At 41.9% G+C, this 26,800-nt stretch overlaps 1 protein-coding gene across 1 annotated transcript in view; it reads right to left on the bottom strand.

The window, feature by feature from the left end:
* The window catches only part of GUCY2F (guanylate cyclase 2F, retinal), a 38,594-nt gene extending 13,752 nt beyond the window's left edge, over nt 1-24,842 (bottom strand). Inside the window, exons 1-15 of the mRNA XM_010706208.1 lie at nt 24,615-24,842; nt 23,010-23,364; nt 19,657-19,741; nt 19,368-19,544; nt 16,345-16,441; nt 15,486-15,620; nt 14,776-14,856; nt 13,448-13,623; nt 12,321-12,469; nt 10,852-11,001; nt 8,814-8,962; nt 6,879-7,042; nt 6,360-6,552; nt 6,064-6,238; nt 9-107 (exon numbers count right to left, since the gene is read on the bottom strand). Coding sequence (XP_010704510.1) covers nt 9-107; nt 6,064-6,238; nt 6,360-6,552; nt 6,879-7,042; nt 8,814-8,962; nt 10,852-11,001; nt 12,321-12,469; nt 13,448-13,623; nt 14,776-14,856; nt 15,486-15,620; nt 16,345-16,441; nt 19,368-19,544; nt 19,657-19,741; nt 23,010-23,364; nt 24,615-24,842 — 2,413 coding nt within the window. The remainder of the gene's footprint in view (nt 1-8; nt 108-6,063; nt 6,239-6,359; nt 6,553-6,878; nt 7,043-8,813; nt 8,963-10,851; nt 11,002-12,320; nt 12,470-13,447; nt 13,624-14,775; nt 14,857-15,485; nt 15,621-16,344; nt 16,442-19,367; nt 19,545-19,656; nt 19,742-23,009; nt 23,365-24,614) is intronic.
* Between the last annotated feature and the right edge of the window lie 1,958 nt (nt 24,843-26,800).

Below are 26,800 nucleotides of genomic sequence, written 5' to 3'. Positions count from 1 at the left end.
GTACTCACGCAGACCCGTGGACTCCATTCGTGATGCTGTGTTCACTGTGTCTCCAAAGAGGCAGTAACGGGGCATGGTCAGGCCAACCACACCTGCCACGCAGGGCCCTGAAAGACACAACATCTGTATAAACCAGAGTTATATATCTGTATATTCACCGAGTTTTCTGATACACAAATCTCATCTTTGACATCCAAAAGCCAAGTGGGAATACAGGTGTTTAACATGTGTTCAGATGGTGGAATCATCATCCCTGGAGTTGTTCAAGACAAGGGTGGATGTCACTGTGAGTGACATGGTTTAGAGGTAGGTGGTGATGGGCTGATGATTGGACTAGATGATCTCAATGGTCCTTCCAGCCTTAATGATTGGTCAGGCCTACTACATCTCCCAGGACAAGGCTTTGAAAACACATCACCTGTACAATCCAGCCATTGTCTATACAAACCATGAGGCTCACAGACAAGCAAATTTCATCTTCTCCTCTGGTATCCAGAAACTACTTGGGAATGCAAGAGAAGGATTTTTTAAATATGTCTCTGGCCTTCATGCTTGGTAGAAGTAGTCAAAATTCAGACATTTCTCTAAATTAGACATTGGCCAAAAAAGGTCTTTTGTGTCCCAGTTCACTGTCATCTGGGAGAAATTCAGAGTTCACTGAAGCTCAAGGACTACTGAAATCTCATTTAAAAAGTTTTCTTCAACCTACTTTTCCCTCTAAAAAAGCTTAAGTTGAGATCCTGTGTCACAGAATCATAGAATAGAATTATATTATTTTTTTAGTTGGAAGGGACCTTTATACCCATCTGGTCCAACTCCCTCACAATGAACAGGGACACCCACAGCTCCATCAGATGCTCAGAGCCTGGTCCAGCCTCTCCTTGAATGTCTCCAAGGACAGGACATCCACCATCTCTCTGTGCAACCTGTTCTAGTGCTTCACCATCCTTACGGAGAAAATCTTTTTCCTTACATCCAGTCTAAACCTCCCCTCTTTTAGTATGAAACCCTTTCCCCTTGCTCTATCACAACAGATGCTGCTAAAGAAACTGTCCCCTTCTTTCTTTCAGCCCTTCTTAGATACCAAAAGGCCTTTCTGAGGTTTCTGTGGAACCTCTTCTTCTCCAGACTGATCAGAGTTAGCTCTCTGGGACACAGCCCAGTGAAGCAAGATTGAATCAGCTTTAGAAGTCAAGAGATGCTGGCAGCACACTGGACCACCCTGTGTCCCCTCCTTGGAAAGGAAGACATCATTAGCTTTCCTGTCTAGCCAAAAGCTGTTTATTTTTCCTCAGTCTCATCCCAAAGACAAGATCCACTCCTTTCCAAAGTAGCTCCTAAAGAGCTGGTGCCAAGTTCTCAGGGGGAGATATGCATGTAGGATTCACTTGAACACGCACACACACAGAGTTAAATGTGACAGCCAAGCAGCACGGATGTATGTCATATGGGGCACTTGGATTAGCTAGTGTTTGGACTGGGCTTGCTAAATTTCATCACCCACGTACTAAAATATCAAGGTTGCAAAATAAATATTTTTAAAAAAGTTAAAAAATAAAAAGTTAAAAAAATAAATAATCTCAGCAGTCTCAGAAGATATGGAACATTTTGCAGAGAAAAAACAAGCATCTGTGCGTTCTCCATTAAATGCATTTATGGCACATGTTTTCATGAGGCTCTGCCTGCCTTTTAATTTTCGTTATTTTTCTGGGTTAAGATGTCTCAAAATTTCAAGGAAATATTTGTGATCTGCGATTCTGAAATATTTTGCCATGCAAGTTTATAAGAATTGTCAACACAGAACATCAAGAGTAATATTTAAAGATACATTAAATACAAGTTTTTCATAATACAAAATTTTTTGAGGTTAAAATGTTTAAAAAGTAGTTGAGATCACTTACTTGCCACAAATACTCAGCAGCAAACAATATAGCAAAGCAAGTAATTTTACTGAGATTTTTACCTTCTTTGTCACAAAATTGATTTTTCATGCAGTTTTCAGATGTACAGTAAGGAAAACGAAACACCATCAAGGCACACGCATGCAAAAAATTTGACTTTCACCTTAACCTATGTATGCATGTATGTAGGTATTGAATCACAATCTGAAATATACCTCTTGTAAAATTGAAAGCTATGGAGAGCTTTGCAACGACTCTGTTGATATGACCTCTGAAAAACTGACGATGCAGAGTCAAAGTAAGAGCATTTTGGTACAACACACAGAAGATGAAAATTGAGAAGATAGATTTTTACTCCTGCTTGATATCACTTGCTTAAAGACTGAAAAACAGAGAGGAAAGAGGCTTCGTACCATAAATGTTACAAGGATTTTTCTACAGCATGTCTGGACTGAAGCGACATGCAAGGAATGCTGGGGATGAGGAGGACTTGCTTTACTTCTTTTATTGCCAACAGCACACTGTGCAACCTTGGATAACTCACTGCCCTTCAGTCTCTTCTAACTCAATTCTCACTTCTATCAATTCTCTAGTTAGGTTCAAGCTCTTCAGGAGAGCATCAGAGGAGTTGGACCTATCATGTTCACCAGATTTCTACCGACCACAGGGCAAGAGTTGACTCCCTAACACTCTTGGAAACACTTGCACATGGATGTCTAAATTTAGGATCCTAATCAGTGAATGCAATCACCCAATCACTTCCACAAAGCTCACAAAGCTCTGCATCTCGAGTGGTGTGTTCAATTTTTGGTCCCTCATTGTGAGAAAGACACTGAGGCCCCAAAGTGTATCCAGAGAAGGGCAACGAAGCTGTAAGGGGTCTGGAGCACGAGTTCTGTGGAGAGTAGCTGAGGGAACTGGGATGGTTCAGACTTGAGAAGGGGAGGCACCCTTTCTCCTTGCCTCCTTGTGGTGAGGAAAGGATTGTCCTCTTCTCCTGGGTAACAGCAATAGAACGAGAGGGAGCAGCTTTAAGTTCCTCCAGGGGAGATTCAGGTTGCATATGAGGAAACATTTCTTCTCTGAAAGAGTAATCAGGCATTAGAATAGGGTGTCCTGGGAGGTGGTGGAGTCACCATCTCTGAAAGAGTACAAAAACATGGAGATGTGGTACCAGGGGACATGTTTTTCAATGAGCAATATTGATGGGAGGTGGAAGGTTGGACTAGATGATCTTGGAGGTCTTTTCCAACCTTAATGATTCTACGATTCTATGAAAGAAGTTTAGGGTAAGATAATATCTTTCTAGAGCATTGCCATCATAAAGGGATTAATTCAAATCCAATGTTAAAATGTTAGCATGACAAAACAATTTCTCAATGTTGAAAGCACGCAAGAGTTAATTCATTTGCTGCCCTCACTGCCTGTGTGTGAGTTCCCCTATGTCTAGACTGCCTCAGCAAAGGGGTAACAGAAACTTCCAGAGATAAATCTCTGACAGTAACAACTTTAAAGGAAATTGGAGACTCTGTGATGAGAATGCATTGGCCTGGTTGTTTAATTACACAAGTTCTCCAGTTTGTTTCGAAATGGCACTTTGCCAGGGCTTTGGAGAGTTGGTTAATAAGTCATGCTGGCTGAGCCTCTGCAGCAACCGTCAGTGATGCCTTGGAGGTTAACAAGGTCAACGGAAATGAAGGACTGCCTGCCAGAGAGTCTGACCGATTAACAGACCTCCTTAAGCCTCCAGGGAGATGCTTGTCTTCTCACTCTCCCCAGCCATCCAGCCCCAACCCAGATACAGCCAGCACAGAAACAGCTGATTCAGCTAAGTTCTTTTGGACAGGCAGTTGAGTTGAGAAAGGAGAGCCAAGAATCCAGGGTGCAGTTAAAGCAGGGGAGGAACTCAAATCAAACACTGGTCTTTTTGTCCTCCCCGACTTACCCACGCATGGTCACATGCATGGTCCATCAGATGTTCCCAGAACTGTGGCTTTCTACTATGGTCAGAGAAGACAAAACAGCCAGGAGGGACATGGACAATCATAAAGGTATTTGTTTTTCAGAGATGGAACCACGTGCTCCTCTTGGCACTAGTTTCCAGAGAGCAGTTGGTCGACAAAGCTGGTGCTCACACCCTTCTCTATCCTTTCCAGGAAGGTGTGATAGCCAAGCCCTCTTCTCCTCAAGCCTTCCTGCTTCATGATGTTAGTGATTTCCTCTTCATGTTTCTTTTCTCAGGAGAAATGGGATCTAGGATTTTCTCTAGCAGAGAAAACTCTGCTTTCATCTTAGTGATTCAGAGAACTGATCTGTTCCATGATCTCTTCAGGCACAGGTGAAGCTCACTGTCCTGTAGTTCCCTGAGTCTTCCTTTCTCCCTTTCTTACAAATGGAAGTGATTTTTCCCTTTTTCTGGTCACCAGGGACTTCGCCTGAAAGCCATGAATTTTCTGGTATGATGGAGAGTGACTTAGCAACCACATCACATTCCTTCAGGACTTGGGATACATGCTGTCTAGCCCCATAGCCTTGTGCATCTTCAGGCTCATGAGGCAGCCTCTGACTTTCTCCACCCTTACAATGAGGGAGGATTCTGTTCCCCTGAATCCTCACCCTAAGGTTCAAATCTGTGCAAAATAAGATCTAGCTTCTGCTTCTTCAAAAAGAAAATGATCCTTTCCCTCTTCTCACACCCTCATAACAGCACTTATTTCCAGATGCCCAGAGTTCAGAAAAAGAAGAAAACAAAACCACAAGTAACACTCCCCTCTCCCAGTCACCTAGGGATAGAGTTTTGGCTGATGCATGGAAGGCATGCTGCAGAACTGTGGCAAACAGACAGCAGCAGATGTTGCACTCTGTATTCCTCATTTCTTGTGTTGAAAATGTAATGCTGCTGCTCCAGAGACTCTTGCTGTAGGTCACAGACTCATCTGATTCCAACCATACTATAAAACCCACAGTATAAAACCCACAGTGTGTCTGCAATCACTCCTTAACACTTTAGACTTCTGTAAAGAGCTAAGAACCCCAAACTGCAATGAAAACAATGGGGACAATGAGTTGTCAGAGACAAATCCAAAATAAGAAAATACACAGTCTAGGGAGCTATGAGGTATTGATTTCAGCTGTGCTCAAGTCACAGCTATGTTCTTAGGGTATTCTGTGTGAGATGCTTCCTTTGTTCTTGTTTCCCTGCGTGTACAACAAGGAATTCTGTAATTGCAGTTCCAGAGCTGCAAAAATGTGGATATTATTCAGTAATGCTAGATCAGACTCCTGGACAATCTTCTTCTTCTTCTTCTACCAGTGGCTGGTATCTTGTACTCGAGAGGAAGATGCAGGAAGTCCAGTGTTGAACAACTGGCAAAAATTTATTAGTGGATGACCATGATATAAAATTCTGAAGGTTAATATTTCTTCTAAAACTACTGACTCTTACAACAGTGGATGTCTTTTCCTCAATTTAAAATCCAAGCCATACTTTCAGATATATGATGACTTAAATCTTACTGTTTTTGTTGTTGCTGTTTTTGGCTTTTTTTTAGAAAAATTAAACTCCATGCCAACTCCTTTTCTTTTTAAACAAGCTTCTTTTTTGTTCATTGAATAGATCATGACTTCTGCATTAGAGGACATTTACTTTATAGCATAACTTTTAAAATAACTGTATCGTGTTCTTTCAGTTACATCCTATCTATAATAAGCACCCCCAGACTTTTCCTTCAGTTTGTATGGTGATGGTTAGACAGTTCGACCAGGTGATCTCAGAGGTCTTTTTCAAACTTAACAATTCTCTGATTCTATATAATGATTTTTCTATTTAATTTTTTTTCCATTTCAGAACAGTTACAAAGACTTGGATGTCTCAGTATAATGCCAGCAAAGATTCTGAAGCACATAAAAAATCCACACTTAACAATGCAGCCTTTGGGACTAACATTTCTAATGTAGCTCATGACAGTGACAGAATACAAAATTTCTCCACTTGACACCAAGCCATTTTTCTACTTTGGGTTTGCACTTCCATTTCAATGACCTTGTTGCTATGGAAGGTTGTTAAGCATCTTCTAAGGGCTCTTGCTTTGGGGTGAGCAGAGAGAAGGCATTCAATGCTGGAAATACAATTGCAGGAGCTCTTTGATGTTTAGGTGCCTACCTGTGTGCAGGCCAATTCTTATCCTGAGGGGGATGTCTGGCATGTGTCTCATCTTGAACGTTCCCACTGAGCTGAGGATGTCTAGGGACATGTTGGCTATCTCAGCTGCATGCTTGTTTCCATTCCGTTTCGGAAGCCCTGAGGCAACCATATAGGCATCTCCAATGGTCTCTACCTAGCAAATATCACAGCATCAAAAAAGCAAAGAAATAGAAGATGGGAAAGAGCAGTAGAACCAAATTGTAGGAAGATATGACTCAGAGATGGTTTGGTCCTCCCTCCTGGGTACCCCTCACCTTGTAAACATCATGATTTCCAATAACAGCATCAAACAGAGTGTAAAGGTCATTCAGGAGGTCAACTACTTCAATGGGTTCGCTGAGGGCTGAAATGGTTGTGAAGCCCACGATGTCACTGAAGTAGATGGTGACTTGGTCAAAATACTCAGGCTCCACAGTGCCACCAGTCTTGAGGGCTTCTGCTACTGATCTGAAATGGTAACACAAAGAGAGGTGACAGGGCAAAATACTGATTCAAAATGATAACACAAGGAAGGGTGACAGAGCAAATACCCTTGTTGTGGCAAGCCCAAGAGCTCAGACGCTCTTACTTTGGTGTACCTAAAAGATCTTCCAGTAAATATAAGACTTACATTGCTGTAATAAGCAGTGATGAAAGTTTCCTGCTTTGTTTGAAAGATGCTTGTCAAAACTGGAGATCTGCCCTGCGAATTTACTCAATTTGGGAGAAACATTTTGTCCAGTCTAGCTATGTAACACCAAGCACTTTTTGCCATCTAAAGTACCAGTACTTACGGAGGAAGCATTTGTGATAAGAGTTTCTCTGTCTTCTGTTTTTCAATCTCTAGCTCTTCTGTCCGCTCTCTGATTAAATCTTCCAAGTTGCTTGAATACTGTTCAAGCATTCTGAGCATTGAGTCAATTATATTGGTCTTTTTGCCTTTGTTGATGGTTTTGAACTGGAAAATCAAAGTGGAGAGTTACTTCCCTATCTCATTACATCATTGTAGCATTCTAAGCCTGGAAAAGAACAAAAGCAAGCACTTTATTTTTAAGTCATAATTCTAAAGACTAGCTTCCTCAATGGCAAAACTTCTGCAATAAAGAAAGAGGCAAAATGGATGATGAATTTGTACCACTAGCTATGGAAGTTGCCTGGACAAGCTGTTCCTCTGCAATCTTTTTGTGAAGGTTAAGTGAAGCACCACCTCCCTTGGGATAAGCAGATATGTGAGATTTTTTGGAGTCTTACAATGCTGTAGGTTTGCACCCTCATTTGTCCCATAAGAAATTCTTTCTGACCAGGCTGTAGAAACATAAAATCAGAGTCATAGAATAATTTAGATTGGAAGAGACCTTCAAGTTCATCAAGTCCTAGCACCATCTTGACCTACCAAGTCCCACCACTAAACCATGTACTTTAGTGCCATGTTCATATGTCTCCTGAATATCTCCAAGGATGAAGACTCCACAGCCTTCCTGAGCTTCCCTGGATATCCTGTTCCAATGCTTGACCACCCTCTCCATCAAGAAATTTTTCTTTATTTCCAATTTAAACATCCTCTGCTCAACTCAAGACTATTTCCTTATGTTTTATCACTTGTCACCTGAGACAGGTGTAGGAAGTGATGATGTCAGAGTTGCCAGGGCATTGGCAATACTTACTTTTGTCTTATTAGTCTTAAATTGCCTTTGTACACAGGCATGTATGTGCACTGTTGCATGCCACCGCACTGAGTTATGCTTGCTCCTCTTGACCTGAAAATGAGCTCCGGGACAATTTGGAGCATCTGTGGTTTCAAATATTTCATTAGGATCAAGAATGGAGTAACGTGAGTGTGAAATCAATCATAGCTTCATAGAATTGGAAGGTGCAAATTATAGATATTGGATTATCTAGTTTGATCTTAAAACAACATAGGAACAGCATTACTGGATCAGATAAAAGGCTTATTTTGCCAGTGGCCAGTAACAGATGTTCAGAAAGATGTTCAAACAGGGTTCGTGTACAGTCATACTCCTCCAGAATATGTTCCCCAAATCCACCAGTTTGCAATGCAGAGATCTCTGATGCCAAATATTGTATTTTTGTGTTCAACAGCCCTTGATGATATCTAACATGTGAAGAAGCACTTCTTTTTGTTTGCTTGGAGTCTGGATCATTTGCTCATTTTATTTGATGCCTCTAGTTCTACTATGCAATAGAAATGGAAAACAATTATCCCCTTATCACCTTTTGTACAGCAGTCATAACATCATGCACGGTTTTCATATCTGCTTTCAGTTGCTTCTTCTCTAGGCCAAAGAGCTTTGGCACTGGGCTCTTTCATTCAGTTTTGGAATTCTTGTAACCAAGAAAAAATACAGAGGTTTTCTTTGAGACTTCAGAAGATGAAACGACATATTGATCTGAAAGCTACATGATAATTCATAGCTTTTTTTGATCTCTGTGAGACCATCAGGATAGGCATATCACAAATGTGAATACACTAGGCCCATGTCTTTCCTGTGTTACACCCCATGTTGTAGTCCCACTTGAGTCCAAGTTCAGAATATGGTGTAGATATGGCACAGTTGATGAAAACAAGCATATAGATGCCACAATCTATAACCCAACAGCAAAGGCAAGGCTCTAGTGTTCTCTCAATCATTTCCTGAGGGCTCACTTACAAAAAACACTTTCCTGCTAAATATTAATACAGAATCGCACCTTGTGCTCTGTACACTGACCTTATGAAATACCTCCTCAAAGGTGGGACGTCGTTCAGGAGCTTCAACCCAGCATTGCTTCATTACCTGGATGCACACCAGGGGGGCCATCTCAGGAGCTATGTTTGGGCGGCACAGGGGAGGTGGTTTCTTCACCTTCTTTATAATTTCTGTGGCAAAGAGAAGGATCCAAAGCACAATTAGAGATGGAGGCATTTGGTGAGGGTGAAAGACATGAGATTTTTCATGTTTCTTGCTCATTCCTTCATCGATGCTATTATTCTTCACACTTCTATGGCTGTGTCAAACAAGCCTGGGGATTTCTGCTTTCCTTTGTCAGGAATCTCTTGGAGGATTTACAAGACAAGCAATTCAATTGCCTTCTTGTCCCTGGAGAGCCAGGTTACAAGCAATAAAGTGGCTGGATGAGAGAAGCTTGTGTGACAGATGGGTATGTGTGAGCCTACAGGCTTATATTTAATGAAATTGCCTGACTCTCTCCATCAGGATTTGTGGCAGCAGAGGGTTACAGCCAAGTCCAGACAGGAAGGATACCAGCCGTTGACACTTCATCTTTAACTGGGAAATAGTATGTAGGAGGATTTCAGAGAGGCAGTCGGGTTTTGTTATTGCTTTTTAGCCTGACTCTCCACTATTTAGACTGAGAGTTACCTTCAGGGAGCTAACTGTGCCTTGAAAAAAGTGAAAGGTAGAACTCTATCTTCTTGCTTAAAATACAACAACTGTGATTGTTTCCGAAGGTTTCATTTTATGAAATTCTGAGCAGTCATCTGAAGTGAAAACCACTCTCTTTCTGGCAGGGACCCTGCATTTCCACAGCTGTTACCGTGAGCACCCAAAGCTTTTCAGTGTTGACAGTTTACTTTAAAGCCCTTTAGCCCATCCCACCAGTCTCTACCAAATGAACTAAACAAAACACTTGGCCCTAATATTTCCAAGGGCAGCCAAGGGGAAATGCCTTCCTCAGACAGTTTTAAAGTTCACACCATGAGTGAAAGCTCCTTGAGGATTAGGAAGAAATGAGTAGAAATTCATCATTTTATCAAGTCAGGAAACTAGAATGCATTTCAGCATCTGCTGGAGGTTGCCCAGTGAGACTAGTTGGGAGAACACCTGCAATTTACATCATCCATCACATCACGGTCCAGGTACGAATTACAGAGCAGGTTGCACCATGGTTACCTTTGTCATAGTGTTGCTGCAGCAGCCTGGGCCACTGCCATTTTTCCATGCACTGAACTGGCAGATACTGATGGCTGTACCCCACCTGGTGACTGTCCAACCTAAAATGGGTTTACAATGGGCATTCATTGAAATCAGCTCTTTTTTGACTGCTCTCAGCCCCTCCATAGCCAAGTGAACTTGATTGAGTGTATCTGCTCTTCCCATGCATTCTCAACAAGATTTGAACCAATGAGAGTTACACCATGAGCAATTCCTAACAAATTCACCTATATGGTATTTCTGATACTGCCAGACTTCAGCATAAGTCATCACAGTCATGATGTATCACTTTGATCTCTGACGAGGGGAGAGAAACTCTTTAAATGGGGAAACAAGGAAAAACAGACGAGTAGATGAACAAAATGCAAAAAAGCCAAAAAACTCAAAAACCTCACCCTTCTTATGACAGACAGATAAGGAACGATGGATGGGAAGCAAGGGAATTTCCAAGCTGTGAAAAATTCTGCTGACAGATTTCACTGCACACCATGATGAAAAGTCAAGAGTGTGAAAGGGCACTGGAAGTGCTACAGCAGAACTGAACAGCTTTGAAGCATCTGGGGAGGTGACCCACTGTCCCAACACCCTGATAGGAGTGATTAGTCATGCAAAGAGTCTGAGGTCAGAAGTATGCATTTTGATGTTCATTATGGATGTTTTGACAAAAACAGCCTTTTTTTTTTCCCCTCCACCAAAAATGGTCATGAGAATGAAACACCATTTCCACATCAACACGAGATCCAAGGGGCTTGACCAGACCTTTTGTGAGTTCTCTGTGTAAAGCCTTAAAAAACGAACAGAAATTGTTGCTTACCTTCAGCTGAGAGGTCTGAAGTGCAGTATGGTGGGCCCCGAACAACAACTTCTTGTAGGATAATTGCAAAGCTGTAAATGTCTCCTTTGAATGTGCCTTTTCTGCGCATGTCTGGGTCCCTCAGCAATTCAGGGGCTGTCCAGAGCAATTCTAAACAAATCAAGAGCATCAGATTCTTTATATGTGGGCCCATACTGCTGTTAATTTCAGTGATGTTCCCAATGATGAACTGCATCCTTCATTTCAGTTATTTGATGAGGGGATGGAACATACATCATTGATTAGTAGATTAGGTCTTTTTATTTCTTGCAATGTTCCCAAAATACTATGCTTACATACAGTCAAACAATGTGAATTTTCCAAATTTCACTGTCTTTAATTTTTTTTTACTTTGCCGTATCAACAACTTACATTCCATAACACCAGTCTTGAACTTCTATGTAAGAAGTCATCTCTCCAGTGTCAAGTTTAAACTCGTTTTCTAAGCATCATTCAGACAAAATGTTGGTGCCAAAGCTTGGATGTCTTGTTATAGGTGTTGCTCTTTAATAAAATAACAGCTTATTAAATACTTTAAGTAACTATTCTCAGATGAAAGCAGTTTCAATAACGGAAGTATGAAATACGATAAATCTTCATAATTCTGTACTTCAAGTGGTAAAAAGCACAGTTAAAACATAACCAGCCTCATCAGGAAGCGAATCTTCTTCAAGCTGGGGTATTGTTGACCTGGCAACTGTAGATAATGGGAATAAAGAACATTTCAACTCCTGTGATATTTTTAACATCTCTAAGGGAGGAGAAGAGTGGTCTTCTGACAACTGATATAACTGAGACACTGGAAACGTAGGAAACAAATCCAATGAGAGAGAGATTGAAGCACTGCATGCCACTTGAAACCAGCTTACAAGGCTATCATATGATCCCAAGGCAACAACTGCCAATTTCTTCTCACGTGGAAGGAAATTTTATCAAAATCTCCAAATCTGACCCCATGAGATGCAGCCCCTAAGTGGTGGGAATGTCATGTAGCAACCTTTGGTGACTGGAATATAGAGGATCTATTTCAAAGAGTCTAGTATCACCCTATGTTTCAGATAGAAGAAGAAGAAAAAAATCTCTTTGCATATGGCTTAACTTAAAACTTCAAAGACACAATTGGAGCCAATTTCACCTGTCACAGCAATTCAGGATTGTTTCAGATATGAGATGCACTTAAATCCTTCCCCAACTACAACAAACTTATGCTCCATCACTGCTTACAATAAAATCCCTGCTACTAGCTTTTAGGAAGTCTGAAAAACTTTACATATCCTTTCCTACAGCAGTGCACTGCATACAGGTTCCTGGATGTTGTGAGATTGAGCACAAAGATCTCGCTTGGCCACTAGCTCACAATTGCACGAACACAAACATCTACTAAATCAATAGGCAAATATTTCCCCCAAATCTTCCCTGATGCCACCTACCTTCTGGGGGTGGCTGAACGTAAGGGCATTTCTGGGCTTCTAAGAGCTCATTATAACCATAGTCAGTGATCTTCAGCACAAACCGTCCATCCACAACACAGTTACGAGACTTCAGACGTCCGTGGGTAAAATCTCGGTGATGCAGATACCTAATTCCCTATGAAAAATAGAAGAGACTGAGGCAGTTCCTTGAGATTTCATTATCAATTAGGATTCAGAGACACTGAGTCAACCAGTCACCTTGGAGGGCATCAAATACAGCATTGGCTTTATGGCAAATGCAAAAGTCGGTTCAGGTACCACACTCTGGAATGATCCAAACCACACAACCAGCATTAATCAGGCCAAGAAACAATGGAAAAAGTTTAGAAATGGATTAGAAATAAGAATTTGAGTTAACTGTAATACTGGGAAGCACTGGTACCTTTAAGAGATAGCTGCCTCCTTCCTTGTAGCCTTAGGAGTAATTGTGCCCTGTAGAAGAAGCTGTACTCTTGGATGAAGTTAAGAAGGTAGACATAAGTGATACTCAATGATTGTTAGGTCAAGAGAAGCAACAGAGGCAATGATAGCTGAATGCCATGACCCAGGATCCTCAAGGAGGAAGATTACACTGTTCATGAATGGTTTTGGAAGTAAACCCTCTGCAAACCACCTTCTCATGACCCCAGCTCACTTTAATGGGATGTAAACACATGGGATGTATCTGGAAATGAGTGAGCACTCCTGCAAAGTGACAATGCATGTAGCCATCATATGACAAGAGATTTCTATGGTTTGGTTCCGTGCTGGAAGCATTTCTGATTTATGTCAAGAGAGGGACTTGAGAAGGAGGGTTATGTCATCAGATTCATTGTTCCAGGTGATCAGTTCCAGCTTGATGGGTAGTTTTAACCTCTCACCCTGTTGAGTGGATGTAATTCTACCATCCTAAACTGTGCTTCTCAGATGGCAACAAAATAGGAATAAGAGGTTTCCATTAAAGGCCAGTGTATACAATATAATTATATTCATATTGGCTTTCCCTGCATTACATTAGTCTGAGAATCCCACAGTCCTGGATTAAATAGCTATGGTAATATAAAAATCACATGCAGATCAGGCTTCAGCAGGAGCAATGGATTTACTTAATTAGATCCATCAGGAGGGAGGACTTGAACATCCAATCCAGTTTCATATCTTCATTTCTCAGCAAGTCTTCCAGGCTTCCTCGGGAACAGTACTCTGTCACTATGGCAAAGATGCCACAGTCAGAGAAAAATCCCAGGAACAGATTCACATTTTCATGACGTAGATCTTTCATCTGAAATAAGACAGTGAATCACAGGAGATCAAGCCAGCTAGACATCTGCTTAGAATTACCACAAGCTCTTACCATTCCTATGCTTCCAAACAGCCTTTCACACCAGGATCACAGAATCATAGAATCATTAAGGTTGGAAAGACCTCTAAGACAACCAAGTCCAACCCCAACCCATCCGCACCATCTGATCACATCCCTCAGTCCCACATCTCCATGGTTCTTGAACACCTCCAGGCCAGTGACTCCACCACCTCCCTGAGCAGCCTGTGCCAATGCACTGCCACTGTTTCATAGGATAAATTTCTCCAAACATCCAACCTGAACCTCCCATGGCACAAACATTTTGCCACTTGCTTTTGTCTATTTAAATCTTTGCTCATCCTAATCTAACCACTAAGACAAAGAAAGCAAGATGGCAAAAAACAGTAATTTGCTTTTCTTTAGTCAGCCTGGACCTCTCACCAGGACAGAACGACTTAGTTGGGGTGAACTGAGTTCAGCATATGGGGACTTGTTTCAGCTCAGGTTTGATCTGGAAAGCAATGCTTGGAGTACCCAAAGTCATCCATCAATGGTGACATCAGCTAAGTGCCCTGGTAAATTTGCTTTATTTCTATAATGCCACTCCTCTGTTAACAGTAGTTGCCAACAGCTAATGGTCTTGAATATGGAAAACAAATGTGTTTGTTTGTTAGTCAACGACTGAACTTCTAAAGGGAATCTTAGCTGGAAATACATAGCAAATCCCTCTGTATCTGTGCATGGTTAGGTAGTCAACAAACAACACATAAAATAGCTACCAGTAAATTATCCTGCTCTGACAGAGAGGGATGATTTCCTCCAAACCACTCTGCCTTTGCAGACAACTTTACTTAGAAGACTTTTTGTACCCTTAATGTTGTACCAGCTCTGAAGTATCAGGCCCAGAGTGGGGTTTGGTTACTGCCACTCACTGGCCATGGTCATGTTTGTCAGATGCAATCCTACACTCTCCATTCCAATAGATTTAACCAAGCGAGAATTATTGACAGTCATGCAATATGATTCAACAGATATAAAAGGGAGACAAAGAGAATAAAAGCTCCTTTCCATTACAAAGCCCCCTCCCCAAACAACCTTCTCTCCACACACCCAGGCAGCCACTGTCCTTACCTTCCTCAGGATGCTGGTAGAGCTTTGCCGCAGGTGGTGAATTGCTCCCGTCTCAAATTTTTTCAGCCATACCCAGTCTCCCTGTCCACAATATAGGTGGGTGAATGACATAGCAAGTCTCTGAGCAACGGTTAACACTGACACCTAGGTTTGAATTCCAGATCTTTGACTTTAGAAAAGGATAAAATATTTGGATTGTGTCTTGCAAGAAAGGTCCTTATTAGAGATGTTTCCACTTAAAGGCTCTGTCTTCTAAGAAAGCTTCTTCACAGTGCCTTTAGGTGGTGACAATTCAATAAAGACAAGACCTGGCAATGCTGTGTATTGACAGAGATACTGCCTGTTGAATACTTCAACCACACATAACTGCAAGAGTCAGTGTGTGGATTGTGGTACGGTCACGTCAAACACTGGTAGCTCCATACTTGGGAGAAGCTTATTGTAGAATCATAGAATCACTTGAGTTGTAAAGGACCTTTAAAGCCATCTGGTCTAACTTCCCTGCAGTGATAGGGATATCTACAGCTCAAGCAGATGCTCAGAACCCCATCTAGATCTACCTTGAATGTCTCCAGAGATGAAGACATTTCACTCTCTTGGGCCATCAGCAACACCCATACCCTGGCGTCAACTACTGTAGCTGAAGACTTTCCCCACTTAAGCAGCCCAATAAACCAAAGTGATGGATTGTTGACCGTGTCCATACCTACCTCATACAAAGCCACATTGGAGGTTTCGTGGGTGGCAGCAGTGCTTTTCAAGGAACCAGAGCGGATTGTGGATTTCTGGCTTCTGGTTTCAGTTGCTACACTGTTTGCATCAGTCAGACTGTCCAGCGTTAGTCTCTGGATGCAAGGAAAGCAGGTGGAAGACAGTTAACACCTCTAGAGGTAAACCTCCGCTCCAGCTCTGCCCAGGACATCCATGTCACCATGCTAGTAAGGCTTCCTGCATTCCCAAACTCTCCATATCACCTCTGAAATACTCATAAGTAGTAACTGGAAACACTACAGCAGTGCTTTAGGTGATGGAACTGAGGAGAGAGGCTTCATTCTGAGCCAGTCACTGGATAATTTCTCCTTTGGCACTGACAAGAGGCCAGTAACTGTGCCATCAGCCTAAGCAGTGAGATGGCCTCACAGCAGTCCAAATGATTGGCATAGGTCTGGCCTGTGCCAAATAGCACCCCCCTAAACAATACTCAGAGCTGAAAGGAGCCAGCCAACACAATCCAGGAGGCATTTCCAGCAAGTAGTTTGGTTGCAAACATTTTAAGTAGTGAGGTGGTTTATCTATGTGGATATAAGCAGTGCTATACTTTCCAACCCTAGGAACAAATAATAAGCCCCAGCTATTAGAATAAACATAATCAAGGGTACTATTTTACAATATAACGGCTTTAATTTATTTATTTTGGTGCACCTAACCTGAAATTCAAAACCACTCAGCATATGGGAAAGTGTTTGACATGAAGGGGGAAATGAAGCATAGAGAAATGGGTATGAAAGTACTATAAGCAAACCTATCTTTGAGTATCCTCCCAGATCAATTGCATGTGAGAACACTTACCTTTTTATGCAGCTCTGGGTTAATGAAGATGAGGTCCTCCAGTGTCAATATTATCTTGTTAGGACCCCTGAATAACTGGCTGTTCAGAATACTATGCCTGGGAGATTTGGAGAGCCACAGTTACAATTTTTAGCTAGGTAAGTAATTTACAATGCTGAATCATAGAATCAAGGAAAGAACCTCAGAGAACATCAAGTTCCAACCCTCCTCCATGAACAGAGTTGCCAACTGCTAAGTCAGGCTTCCCAGGGCCCCATCCAACCTGGTCTTCAATGCCTCCAGGGATATCTGGCCTCATTGTAGTACAAGAAATATGCAGCATGATGGCACAGGCCTGGACATGGGTGGGAGCATGATGACCTGACTCGGCTGAAATCCTTCCACTAAAGCAACAAGGGCTGTCCAAATCACAGACAGTCAAAGCTATAATCCCAAAGAATCTCATCACAAATAGACAGCTTGAGTCAATCTGCTCACAAGTGTACAATCTGCTTAGAGGTGGTAGCCACTATCACTTACAAGTAGTAGTGACACTAATGGTCTTTTCTGTGAGGTGCTTGGCTCTGGATACATTCCAAGCTGAAACAAGGAATCGCCTGAGAGGAGCCCATGTGAAGGAGCAGCGGTGGGAAGGAGCAGTCTGTGGCAGGGGGTTGGAACTGAATGGGCTTTGAGATCTTTTCCAACCCAAGCCATTCTGTGATTCATGCGTAAACTGGATGTATATGCAGTGCATAATTTGTTTTGCTTAATTTTCATTTTCACTGTCCATCAGGAGAGAATATTAGGTTTTAATAGACCAGCTTATCTGTCTGGTAAAGAAACAGACAGAAGGAAAGGCTAGAAGGGATGAGCAGTTTGCTGTGCATGACAATGCAGCGTGAAGGTCTTGGAAGTAGCATTGCTGAGCCAGTGCTTTTCTTCTCCGTCATTAGTGATTAGATAAAGCAGAAGACTGCTGACTCAGATCTGCTTGCAGGATCTGAGCCAGACGGGATGCCTACTGTGCAGCACAGGACAAATGTGCTTTTGGCACCTCCCCAGGATGCTGCTGTTTTCCAAGAGATGACTCTGGTCTCCTTTATAGACTTCTAGATTTGCAAAATTGCCACAGAGAAGTCAGAAAATTCTATGCACTTGTCAGGTATTATCTGCTACTTGCCCAGCTTCTCTAGAATTGACAAGGCAGAAAAGATCACAGCAGGAAAGGACACACTGGCAAGGACTGTATGATCATGGGCTAGTTCAGACAGGCTTGCACAAACCTATATGAAACATTTCAGAATTTCACTGGGATTCATCTGATGCAAATACCCACCACATGGACATTTTAAGGACCCAGAAAAGAGACTGAAGTCACATACTTTTTTTGAACCCACTCTTTCAATGAAGACCTGGTCTAATACTGAGCATAAAACATACTGTCTATGAGACAGTAAAAAATTCATCAAGCAGCTGCAGAGAAAGAGAAGGAAAGCATCCCATTGCTCCCGTTATCACACTTTTTTTTGTTCAGAGAACTCTGTTAATGCTCCAGCAAATATTTGATCATCTGCTAAGACAAGTAAAACTATTCCCAAAGAGCATATTTGATCCTCTTGGCAGCAGGATTCCTCTTATTAACCACATTGTGGAAGGATTCATTTTGTAAAATATCCACAGATCGCAACGATTTACTTTCTCATTGCATGCATCACTCTGGACATTTTAGAATAGCACAGCTTTTTGGAGTTCAGAGTTCACCCATACATCTACATCACTTTGGCTTGCTTATTATCACCTTTCTCTAAGTGCTTTGTTCCAAGCCAACCAAGTCAGCTCCACACAAAAGCCTCATCACTCATGTACCCTTCAGCTGTCCTCCTGAAAACCTTGCTCCATCGTTCACATCCTCTCCCCCAAGCATGGAGGAAAGCACTCTGCTTCCCACAGCAAAGCACAGAGAGCGGAGTGACTCATTTAGGGTCATGCAGCAGATCCCTGGCAGAGCTTAGACCAGTGCTCCCCCTTATGAACTCAGGCCATGCTGTGGTTTAAATTTAGTCCCAGACATGCCCTTCTCTGACATAAATCACTGTCTGAGTCATGCTAGACATTTTATTTCCCTCTGCAGATGGTCATACATCTTTACTCACGACTAAGCCTTCCCAGGCACAGTCTGGTACTTGCAGAAGAGCTTAGACATAGAGTAGGCAGAAAAATTGCCTTTTATTTATGTAATTGCAGAGGCTGGTGGCCAAGGAACCAGAAGCAGCTGTGCGTCATAGGCAGTGGAGCTGTTGGGGTGGTGCTTGTTGGGTGGCCTTATAATCATCTAGGTTTGGAGGGATGATTCAGGAGTGAAGAGAAAATGTCTCTGGGGATTATCTGCCAGGCAGGACTGGATGGGATAATATGAGAGCCTTGCTCTGTTAAACACATTGCTGCTGAGTATACACCTTCTAATTTCAGTCTTGTGCCACGTAGATGTCACCAATCTGTCTGACAGACAGACAGATTTCCCCATGAGAGGATTTGGAGTGGAACACTACATTGGTTTATGGTTACACTGTCCTTGCCAAGGAGCAACCCATCAAGTCCACACTGGCTCACTTCCACCTTGGACATAAAGCTGGGACACAAGTGTGATTTATGCAACTGGTGGAACTGATGATTGTTTTTTTGCTTCAGAGCAAATCTCATGCTCCAACCAATATGTATGAAACATGAGTGACCAGGAAACAGGGCTTCATCTCATAATAGGAAATGAATTGGATTGATAATAAAAATGTATTCTAATTAATTGTTCCAAATCCTCTCTAGAGGGAGCCTCTCTTTAACACAGAGAAAAAAGGACAAAGAATCAATCAACCTGTGTGTTTTGTTGGAAACACGATCATATTAGGGGCAGAAGAGAAGGGAAGAATGATCTGGAGTATGAAAAAAGACATTTAATATAGCAGCACACTCAATCACTACCCTGATGTTCTCAAGGCAGATTCTTATTCTATGTATGTATTATACTGTATTTTCCTGCGGCATACTTTGCACTTCCAAAGTGTTTGTAATCTTCCATATGCATCAAAGCTATCATCCAGTTAATCCTTCGAGCAGCTGACAGCAATCTTGGCTGGATTAAGTGTGAAATGGCTCGTTCTGAGACTGGAGAACCAATGCCCATTCTGTTCAAGCCACAATCAATAAACTGAAGAGATGTTTCTCTGGAGAGCAAAGACCACAATGAAGCCTTTAACACACGCTCCAAAGTGCTGATGTAAGCCTCCCACAGAAAGTAACACTGGCACTGAATCAAAGATGTTCTGCAGTTCTCACCTGATGAGATAAGCCAGGCCCACAGCACACAGCACTAGAGCAAATACCAGCATTGCTCCCAAGATCATGATTGTAGGCTCAATCCCTGTGCAAAGAGAGGCGAAAAAAAAGAATAAATCAGTGGATTAGGAAATCTCTTTGATTTAGTTAATAGCATTAAAATTACCAACATTAGACCATTAGACTGCAAAGTCAAATATTCACCTAGAGGAATGCTAGAAAATAATCCTTATTTGTTGTTAATTTATGGATATACAAATGTTTATTTTATCTGCATGAAACTATTTTAGCTATATACTTACATGCACTTTTTTTCCATACCAGATCCAGAGCCCCAGTTTTTCATTGATTAAATACAGACTCACAAGGAAGAGATATGCTTTAGAGAAAGCTTTTGCAAAGTTCATAACTTCTGAACATGTGACCCTTTTCTCTTCAGGAACTGAACCACTGAAAAAGCTTTATCATGTGGTACCAAATTGATCTCCAGTGTGAGCCATCAGTCCATCTGGGATTTTTCAGAAAGAAGAGAGAAGGGAGAGAAGACTGAATTCTTCCTCAATGGGTTCATTGACAGAAAGTACTGGAGACAGTTTGCTCATGAATTGCTTTGCTAGAGTGCTGAGGGAAGCTGACATGAACGGATGAGCTCAATTCCAGTGGGAAGTGTTTGCTGTCTTTGCCTCTTCTGCCTTCTATTTGTTTTTATTTTATCCTGTCTGTGTTCAGAGTTCCTTCAACACAAACAAGCATGCAGAAGTTTGGGTTGATAAAAAGTTCATGACTCTAAGTCCCTCTTGCATCTAAATTACAGCCCATTTTGGGAGCACTGAGACACGAAGCTTCCCAGTGAAAGCTGCATGAAAATTGGTATAATTTTTCTTCCAGATTTGGACTCACTTTCTGTTTCAACCCATGGCTCCAGTCCCTGACTGTAATCATGCAAAAAAGTCACTTTGCTTTCATCTTCCAGCCTGGAACTATATCTATGCACCTCCCTCAGAGAAGAAATACAGGTACTATAAAAAGTGAATGCTACGTAACCATTTCAGAACCTTACAGACTGTATACAGGTGTAGACCAAAATTTCACTCGCCAGTATGCAATAAAAACCAGGCCAGCTTTCTCCAGGAGGTGTCACCTTGAGTATGAGACTGAGGAAGATCCCACCAGGCAGGCCTGAAAGGAAGCATTTATCCTGGGAAACAAAGGGGCTGCCATAGACATGCCTCTGATCCAGAAGGATTGGGATGTGCGAATCAAAGAATCGTTAAGGTTGGAAAAGACCAAGATCAAGTCCAACCTCAGCCCATCCCCACCATGCCCACAAAACCGTGTCCTTCAGTGCCATATCTCCACATTACTTGAATACCTCCAAGGACAGTGATTCCATGACTTTCCTGGGCAGCCTGTTTCAATGCATTACTTCTCTTTCTGAGAAGAATCTGAAATTTCCTGGCACAACTTAAGTTTATTCTTGCTGGATAAAGGGCCAAATCCCTCCTGGACAAAATGGTACTACAGTGTAGGGGCATGAAAAACCTATAGAATCATAGAATTGTTTTAATTGAGAGGGATCTTTAAAGGCCTTCTGGTCCACGTCCCCTGCAGTGAACAGGGATGCTCACAGCTCCACCAGATGCTCAAAGCCCCAACCAGCCTGACTTTGAATGTCTCCAGGGATGGGACATCCACCACATCACTGGGCAACCTGTTCTAGTGCTTCACTACTCTTATGGTAAAAAACTTCTTCCTCATATCCAAGCTGAATCTGCCCTCTTTTAGTTTGAAACCATTTCACTTGTCCTGTCACAACAGGCCCTTCTGAAGAGTCTGTCCCCTCATGTTTCTTCATGGCCTTCTAACAGTTTTAGAGAGAATATGTATGGCAGACCATTTTGTGGTCAGAATAATGTGGAGTTTGTTTATGTTCCCTTCTGTGTTTGCTCTGCTCAGTGGGGCCCAGAGGGATCCCTCAGGCCTAGGGCAGGATTGCTTTGCCATGTGTTGCTAGGGCATTGGGACTGAGAGAAATTATGGAGTCTCCTCCTTAGAGATCTTCAGAAGCTACCTGGGAATGATCCAGACCTCCTCTCTCTCAGCACATTGGCAGCTTCACATCCACACCTCCTCCAGCCCTAAAACTATACATAAGACAGACTGAGGCCTGGGTTCAATTCCAGTCACAAAATTTGCTCTCTGAAATATTAGGCATAATCATAAATCACCACTTCACTGACAAATGCCTAGAGATTTATACTTTTGTAAAGGTGTGAATGTGGAATCTGATCTCTCTAAAAATCAATGGGATTTTTCTGTAGGCTGCAAAGAGAATCTGAATTGCTATACTGTTCCAAGAGACAATGTAGAATGAGTCATATGGTAGCACTGGATTTGCCTCTTTTGTAGTTTGTCAGCAGCTGTAAGATCAGCACATCTCCAATTCCCATGAAGTTACACTGGTAGGAGTTGGACTCAATGATCCTTATGAGTCCCTTCCAACTCAGGATGTCCTACGACTCTATGATTCTGTGATTTAAACCAGCTATGGCTGAACCAAGAGAAACGTTTTTCTCAGCTGCTGAACAAAATATTCTGTAGAAGTGGTTGAGTTTGTCTAAGTCATATCCCAGAAGAGCAGGAGTAAATGCATATAAATAAATATGTTAAGTGCAGGCTAAGTATCCTTATCTGAGAGTTATTTCCCCGTTAATTCAAAAATGCCTCAAATTAAAAACAATAAATAAAGCCTGTACCCAGTCCAGCAAACCTGGAAAGATTTTTCTCCTCTTGTCTTCAGTGATCATTTCTGTTGCCTATTTTAAATCAATCTATTTTGAGCAATGACTATTTTCTTGATAAGGTGAGCTCTTCCAACCACTTACCAAACTGCATAAAGAAGCTGGGGCTAGCCAGGGGTAATGATGAGAGCATCTGCAGATGTGCAGCCTAAAAAGGCTGTCGTAACACAAATTTTTTTAGTACTTTGTCCCTCAGAAAGACAGGGAGACAGTGCTGGGTTGAGCCGCTGGTATATATTGATTGCTATTCTGACATACATTACTTTCTGTCAAATTGATAGATGTTGACTGTTAAATCTGGAAAACTTTTCCAAGCACACAAGAGTGGCAACAACATTATTGACTTAAAAACAATAAGGGAGTCTTGTAGATCAATAGTAGGATCTCTGCATAGGATTGCCACTATAGTTAGCATAATAATCAGTCAGATTCATGTGAATTTCTTGGATTTAGTCTTTTCTCTTTGAGGAAATCTAATCACTCCGAGTAAGAGAGAAGATGAAATAAATAAGAGGTATGGGTCATTTGACCATACTACTTTGTCTTTCTTACCTCCAGAGCAGAGAACATCTGGATCAAACCAACAGCTGCAGTCTTTCTTTGGTGGGGTTCCACTTGGAAAATGAATGTCCTTGCCTAGGGATTTGACAGACTCTGAAGACATGTCCAGCAAATGGGTTGGGGAGAGCTGGCTCCCATGACCATCTGTGTCTAGTACCACATAGTTGCACAGCCACTTCCCACAGCTGTCTGTCTCTACAAAGTGGCTAAATCCATGGAAACTGACGTTTCTTGTGTGCTCTGTTATATTAGCTCCTGAGACCGAGGCTCCATTCCTCCGAGCACTGTTTATTGCCAGTGCCATGAAGTAAATGGCATCATAGATTGTCCCAAAGAGTGGAGAAACCTGAAGTTAGAGGAAAAATCAAGGTCACGATATAGTGCTGTCAACCTCTAGTTTGACATTTGCATCAAAAGATGTCACATTGCCTTAGCTGTAAACTCAAGGATTGACACCTGATTTTGTTCTCCAGATTTCACATATGAAACCTCAGACTGATAGCTAGGAAAATATATTAAAGGACTTGGGTATTTCACCTACAGTGAAGAATTCTACACTCAATATGGTTAACCTGGGCTCCTATTACAAAGAAGGAAAAGAAATGGATGCTTTCAAGGCATGAACCATTTCCTCCTGAAGTAGACATCCATGCAGATCTGATAAACTGCCTTAAAATTGCTTATAATTTTTGAAAGATCATAGAGAGATTTGAAGATGAGCACAGCTGAATCCTGCATCACATCAGCATGACAGATTCTCCAAGTGTCCTTCTGAAATCTACAAGGTAGAATCTGACTGTCTTTCTTACATAGACTTTGAAATAATTGTCCTAAAATGTTAAGAAAGATAACTTTCACCTTAGATTCATAGAATCACTTAGGTTGGTAAAGACCTGTGATATTACCTAGACCAACCCCAAACCATCCCCACCATGCCCACTTGACTATGTCCCTCAGTGCTACATCACCACAGTTCTGGAACACCTCCAGGGATGGTGAATCCACCACCTCCCTGGGCAGCCTGTGCCAATTTGTTACCACTCTTTCTGAGAAGAAATTTTTCCTAATATCCAACCTGAATCTTCCCTGGTGCAACATAAGGCCATTGCCTCTCATCTTACAAAGGTAAGAAGAATGAGGCAGCAATTATATTAATAGATTTTCATGATATTAATCATTTCCATCTAAATGCATCCATTGTTTTGTTTGTTGCATTCACACAAACTATCAGGCATGTGGGCTCCTTCTTCTGGTGCCTTAAAATATCCACAAACTTTATCTACTTCAAGAGAAATCGCTTCATCTTGAGTTAACTGCAGTCAGCATGTAGCAAAACTAATCTGAGAGCCTCAGAGACAATCCTTTCTCTTAAATTCCCATCACGGTTCTACAGTTGAACTAACAGACTGCCAGTCAATGAATAGAATTATATTTTCAAACCAAATGCAGGTTACATCCAACCCTCACCATATTTTTCTCAAAATACAAGCTCGTACAATCTGGGCTGTCTCTTGACTATCCCTTCTATGTAACTATTGCCTATCCCATGTGTTCTATTACCATATCCTATTGAAGTCCAAGAAAAAGAATATTTACCTGTGTATCCTCTAGCTCACTGGCTATTTCGCCATTTTCTTTAGCTTCCTTGAATGCATTATAAAATGTCCAGTTTCCAGACTCCAGTGTGATGGTCAGCACAGCATCATAAGCTTCCTGGAGCTTTGTGTCATTGTCGAGGACATAGAATGAGTTGTTTGGGTAAGGAAGGCTGTAAAGTAAAGTGTCATATGGAATGAAGACATATCTTCCATCTGTTAGTCCCATTTCCTGTGCTTTTTTGAGTAAGGCAGCCTGTTCCTCCCCTCCAATGAGCACAGAATGCATGCACAGAAGGATAACTGAAACATAAGGATCACAGACATTGTTGTTAATCCATTTGGGCTTTTCAAAATTAAATAGCTCCCTCCAGTGAAAGAGCTGTCTGAACTTCTGTATCGTAATGGTCCCCTACCCACATAATGAGTCAAAGAAGTTGGGAATTATGCTCATCTTGTTTGATCTTTGCAGGTCTGCAACATCTAGCAAAGGAGTCTGTGAGCATTACCCATTCCTGAAGTTGTACAGAAGGATGATTGCAGAGAAATTTTGACAGAAGTGAGCCATGGGATAACATGCAGTGTAATGATGGCCCTCTGCTGTCATTGACTGAGACCCGATCTTTCTCTTTATGTGCCATGAGGTGACATAATCCACACAGTCATTAGCAGTGCCCAGGCTCCATCCATTGATCCTGCCACTATCTATATGGCTTTTCGGTTGGATACTGTCTTGTTTTACAACTGGTTCATGGTAGACATACCAGAGTCTACATTTTTACCTGCACAAAATGACAGGGAGCATATAAACAGGAGGGGGAATGGTTGTTTATGAGAGTGGATAGTGATAAGACAAGGGGAGATGGTCTTAAACTGAGACAGGGGAGGTTAAGGTTAGATATTAGGAGGAAGTTTTTCACTCAGAGGGTGGTGAGGCACTGGAACAGGTTGCCCAAGGAGGCTGTGGATGCCCCATCCCTGGAGGCATTCAAGGCCAGGCTGGATGTGGCTCTGGGCAGCCTGGTCTGGTGGTTGGCAACCCTGCACATAGCAGGGGGTTGAAACTAGGTGATCATTGTGGTCCTTTTCAACCCAGGCCATTCTATGATTCTATGATTCTATGACATGGCGCCAATGTCCCAATGTCTGGTGAAATACCTATCTGTGTAATGGGATTTCCAGAGTACTCACTGGCTCTAGCACAGCATCACAGAGAGGCTGAGGCTGGAGGCACCCCTGGGTCCACCTGGTCTAACCTGTGCCCCAGCAGGGACACCCAGAGCAGGGTGCCCAGCACCACGTCCAGGGACTTCTGGAGATCACCAAAGAGGAGACTTCTGTTCCCCCCTGGGTGTCTGAATTACAGGAAATAAATAGATATGTCTAGGCAGAGATTTATCACATACTATTTCAGGGAGTTTAAACTGGTCAGATGAATTATCTTTGAAGTGGAATTTACTCCTTCCAATGGTTATGAAAGCAATCCATCATCTCTAACTCACATTGAGTGTTGTGAGGGTGATGAGATTAACTCACCCAAGGTAGATTTGGTTTCCAGCACAGATTTGGACTCTGATAACACTTCACATTAGACAGCACCTTGCTGCCCTTCTTAGCTGAAACATCTTAGCTAAAATGCATCATCATCTGGATTTGCACAGCTGGTTACAAAGGTATACAACCAGGACTGGAGCTGCGTTACAGACTTCCTAAAAAGACTTTGAACCAGAAAAACTTTTACTCACTTTTCTCAAGAGAAAACAGATGATTCTTTCCTACTCGTGTTATACACTATCAGGGACTTTTCTATTGCTGTAGTGAGTATAACATTGGATTTCACCTCTGATACCTCAGTGAACACTGGTACCAAGGACACAGCATTTGCAAAGCATGAGATTCTGATAATCCATAGTCAAAAACATTAGCAATATAAAACTTTCCTACAAACCCCTCTTTATACTTGATAGGGTCACGCACAGATATGCATCTATATTAAGTACTACCTGTAATTTGATGGTGAAGAGGACCATTTTACTCTAGCCCCATCAAACATAAGATGCCCAGCATTCTTTCATCTGAAGGTCTGCCTCTGTGAAGTCTAGATAAAATTCTACTTGGCCTCAAAATTTCATTCTCTAGTCTATGCCCACTGGATAACAATGGAGAAAAAAGTATAATTATAATTAA

The sequence above is a fragment of the Meleagris gallopavo genome, chromosome 1 (assembly GCF_000146605.3).
Source record: "Meleagris gallopavo isolate NT-WF06-2002-E0010 breed Aviagen turkey brand Nicholas breeding stock chromosome 1, Turkey_5.1, whole genome shotgun sequence".
NCBI lineage: Eukaryota > Metazoa > Chordata > Aves > Galliformes > Phasianidae > Meleagris > Meleagris gallopavo.
This window is presented reverse-complemented; position numbering and strand designations above follow the sequence as displayed.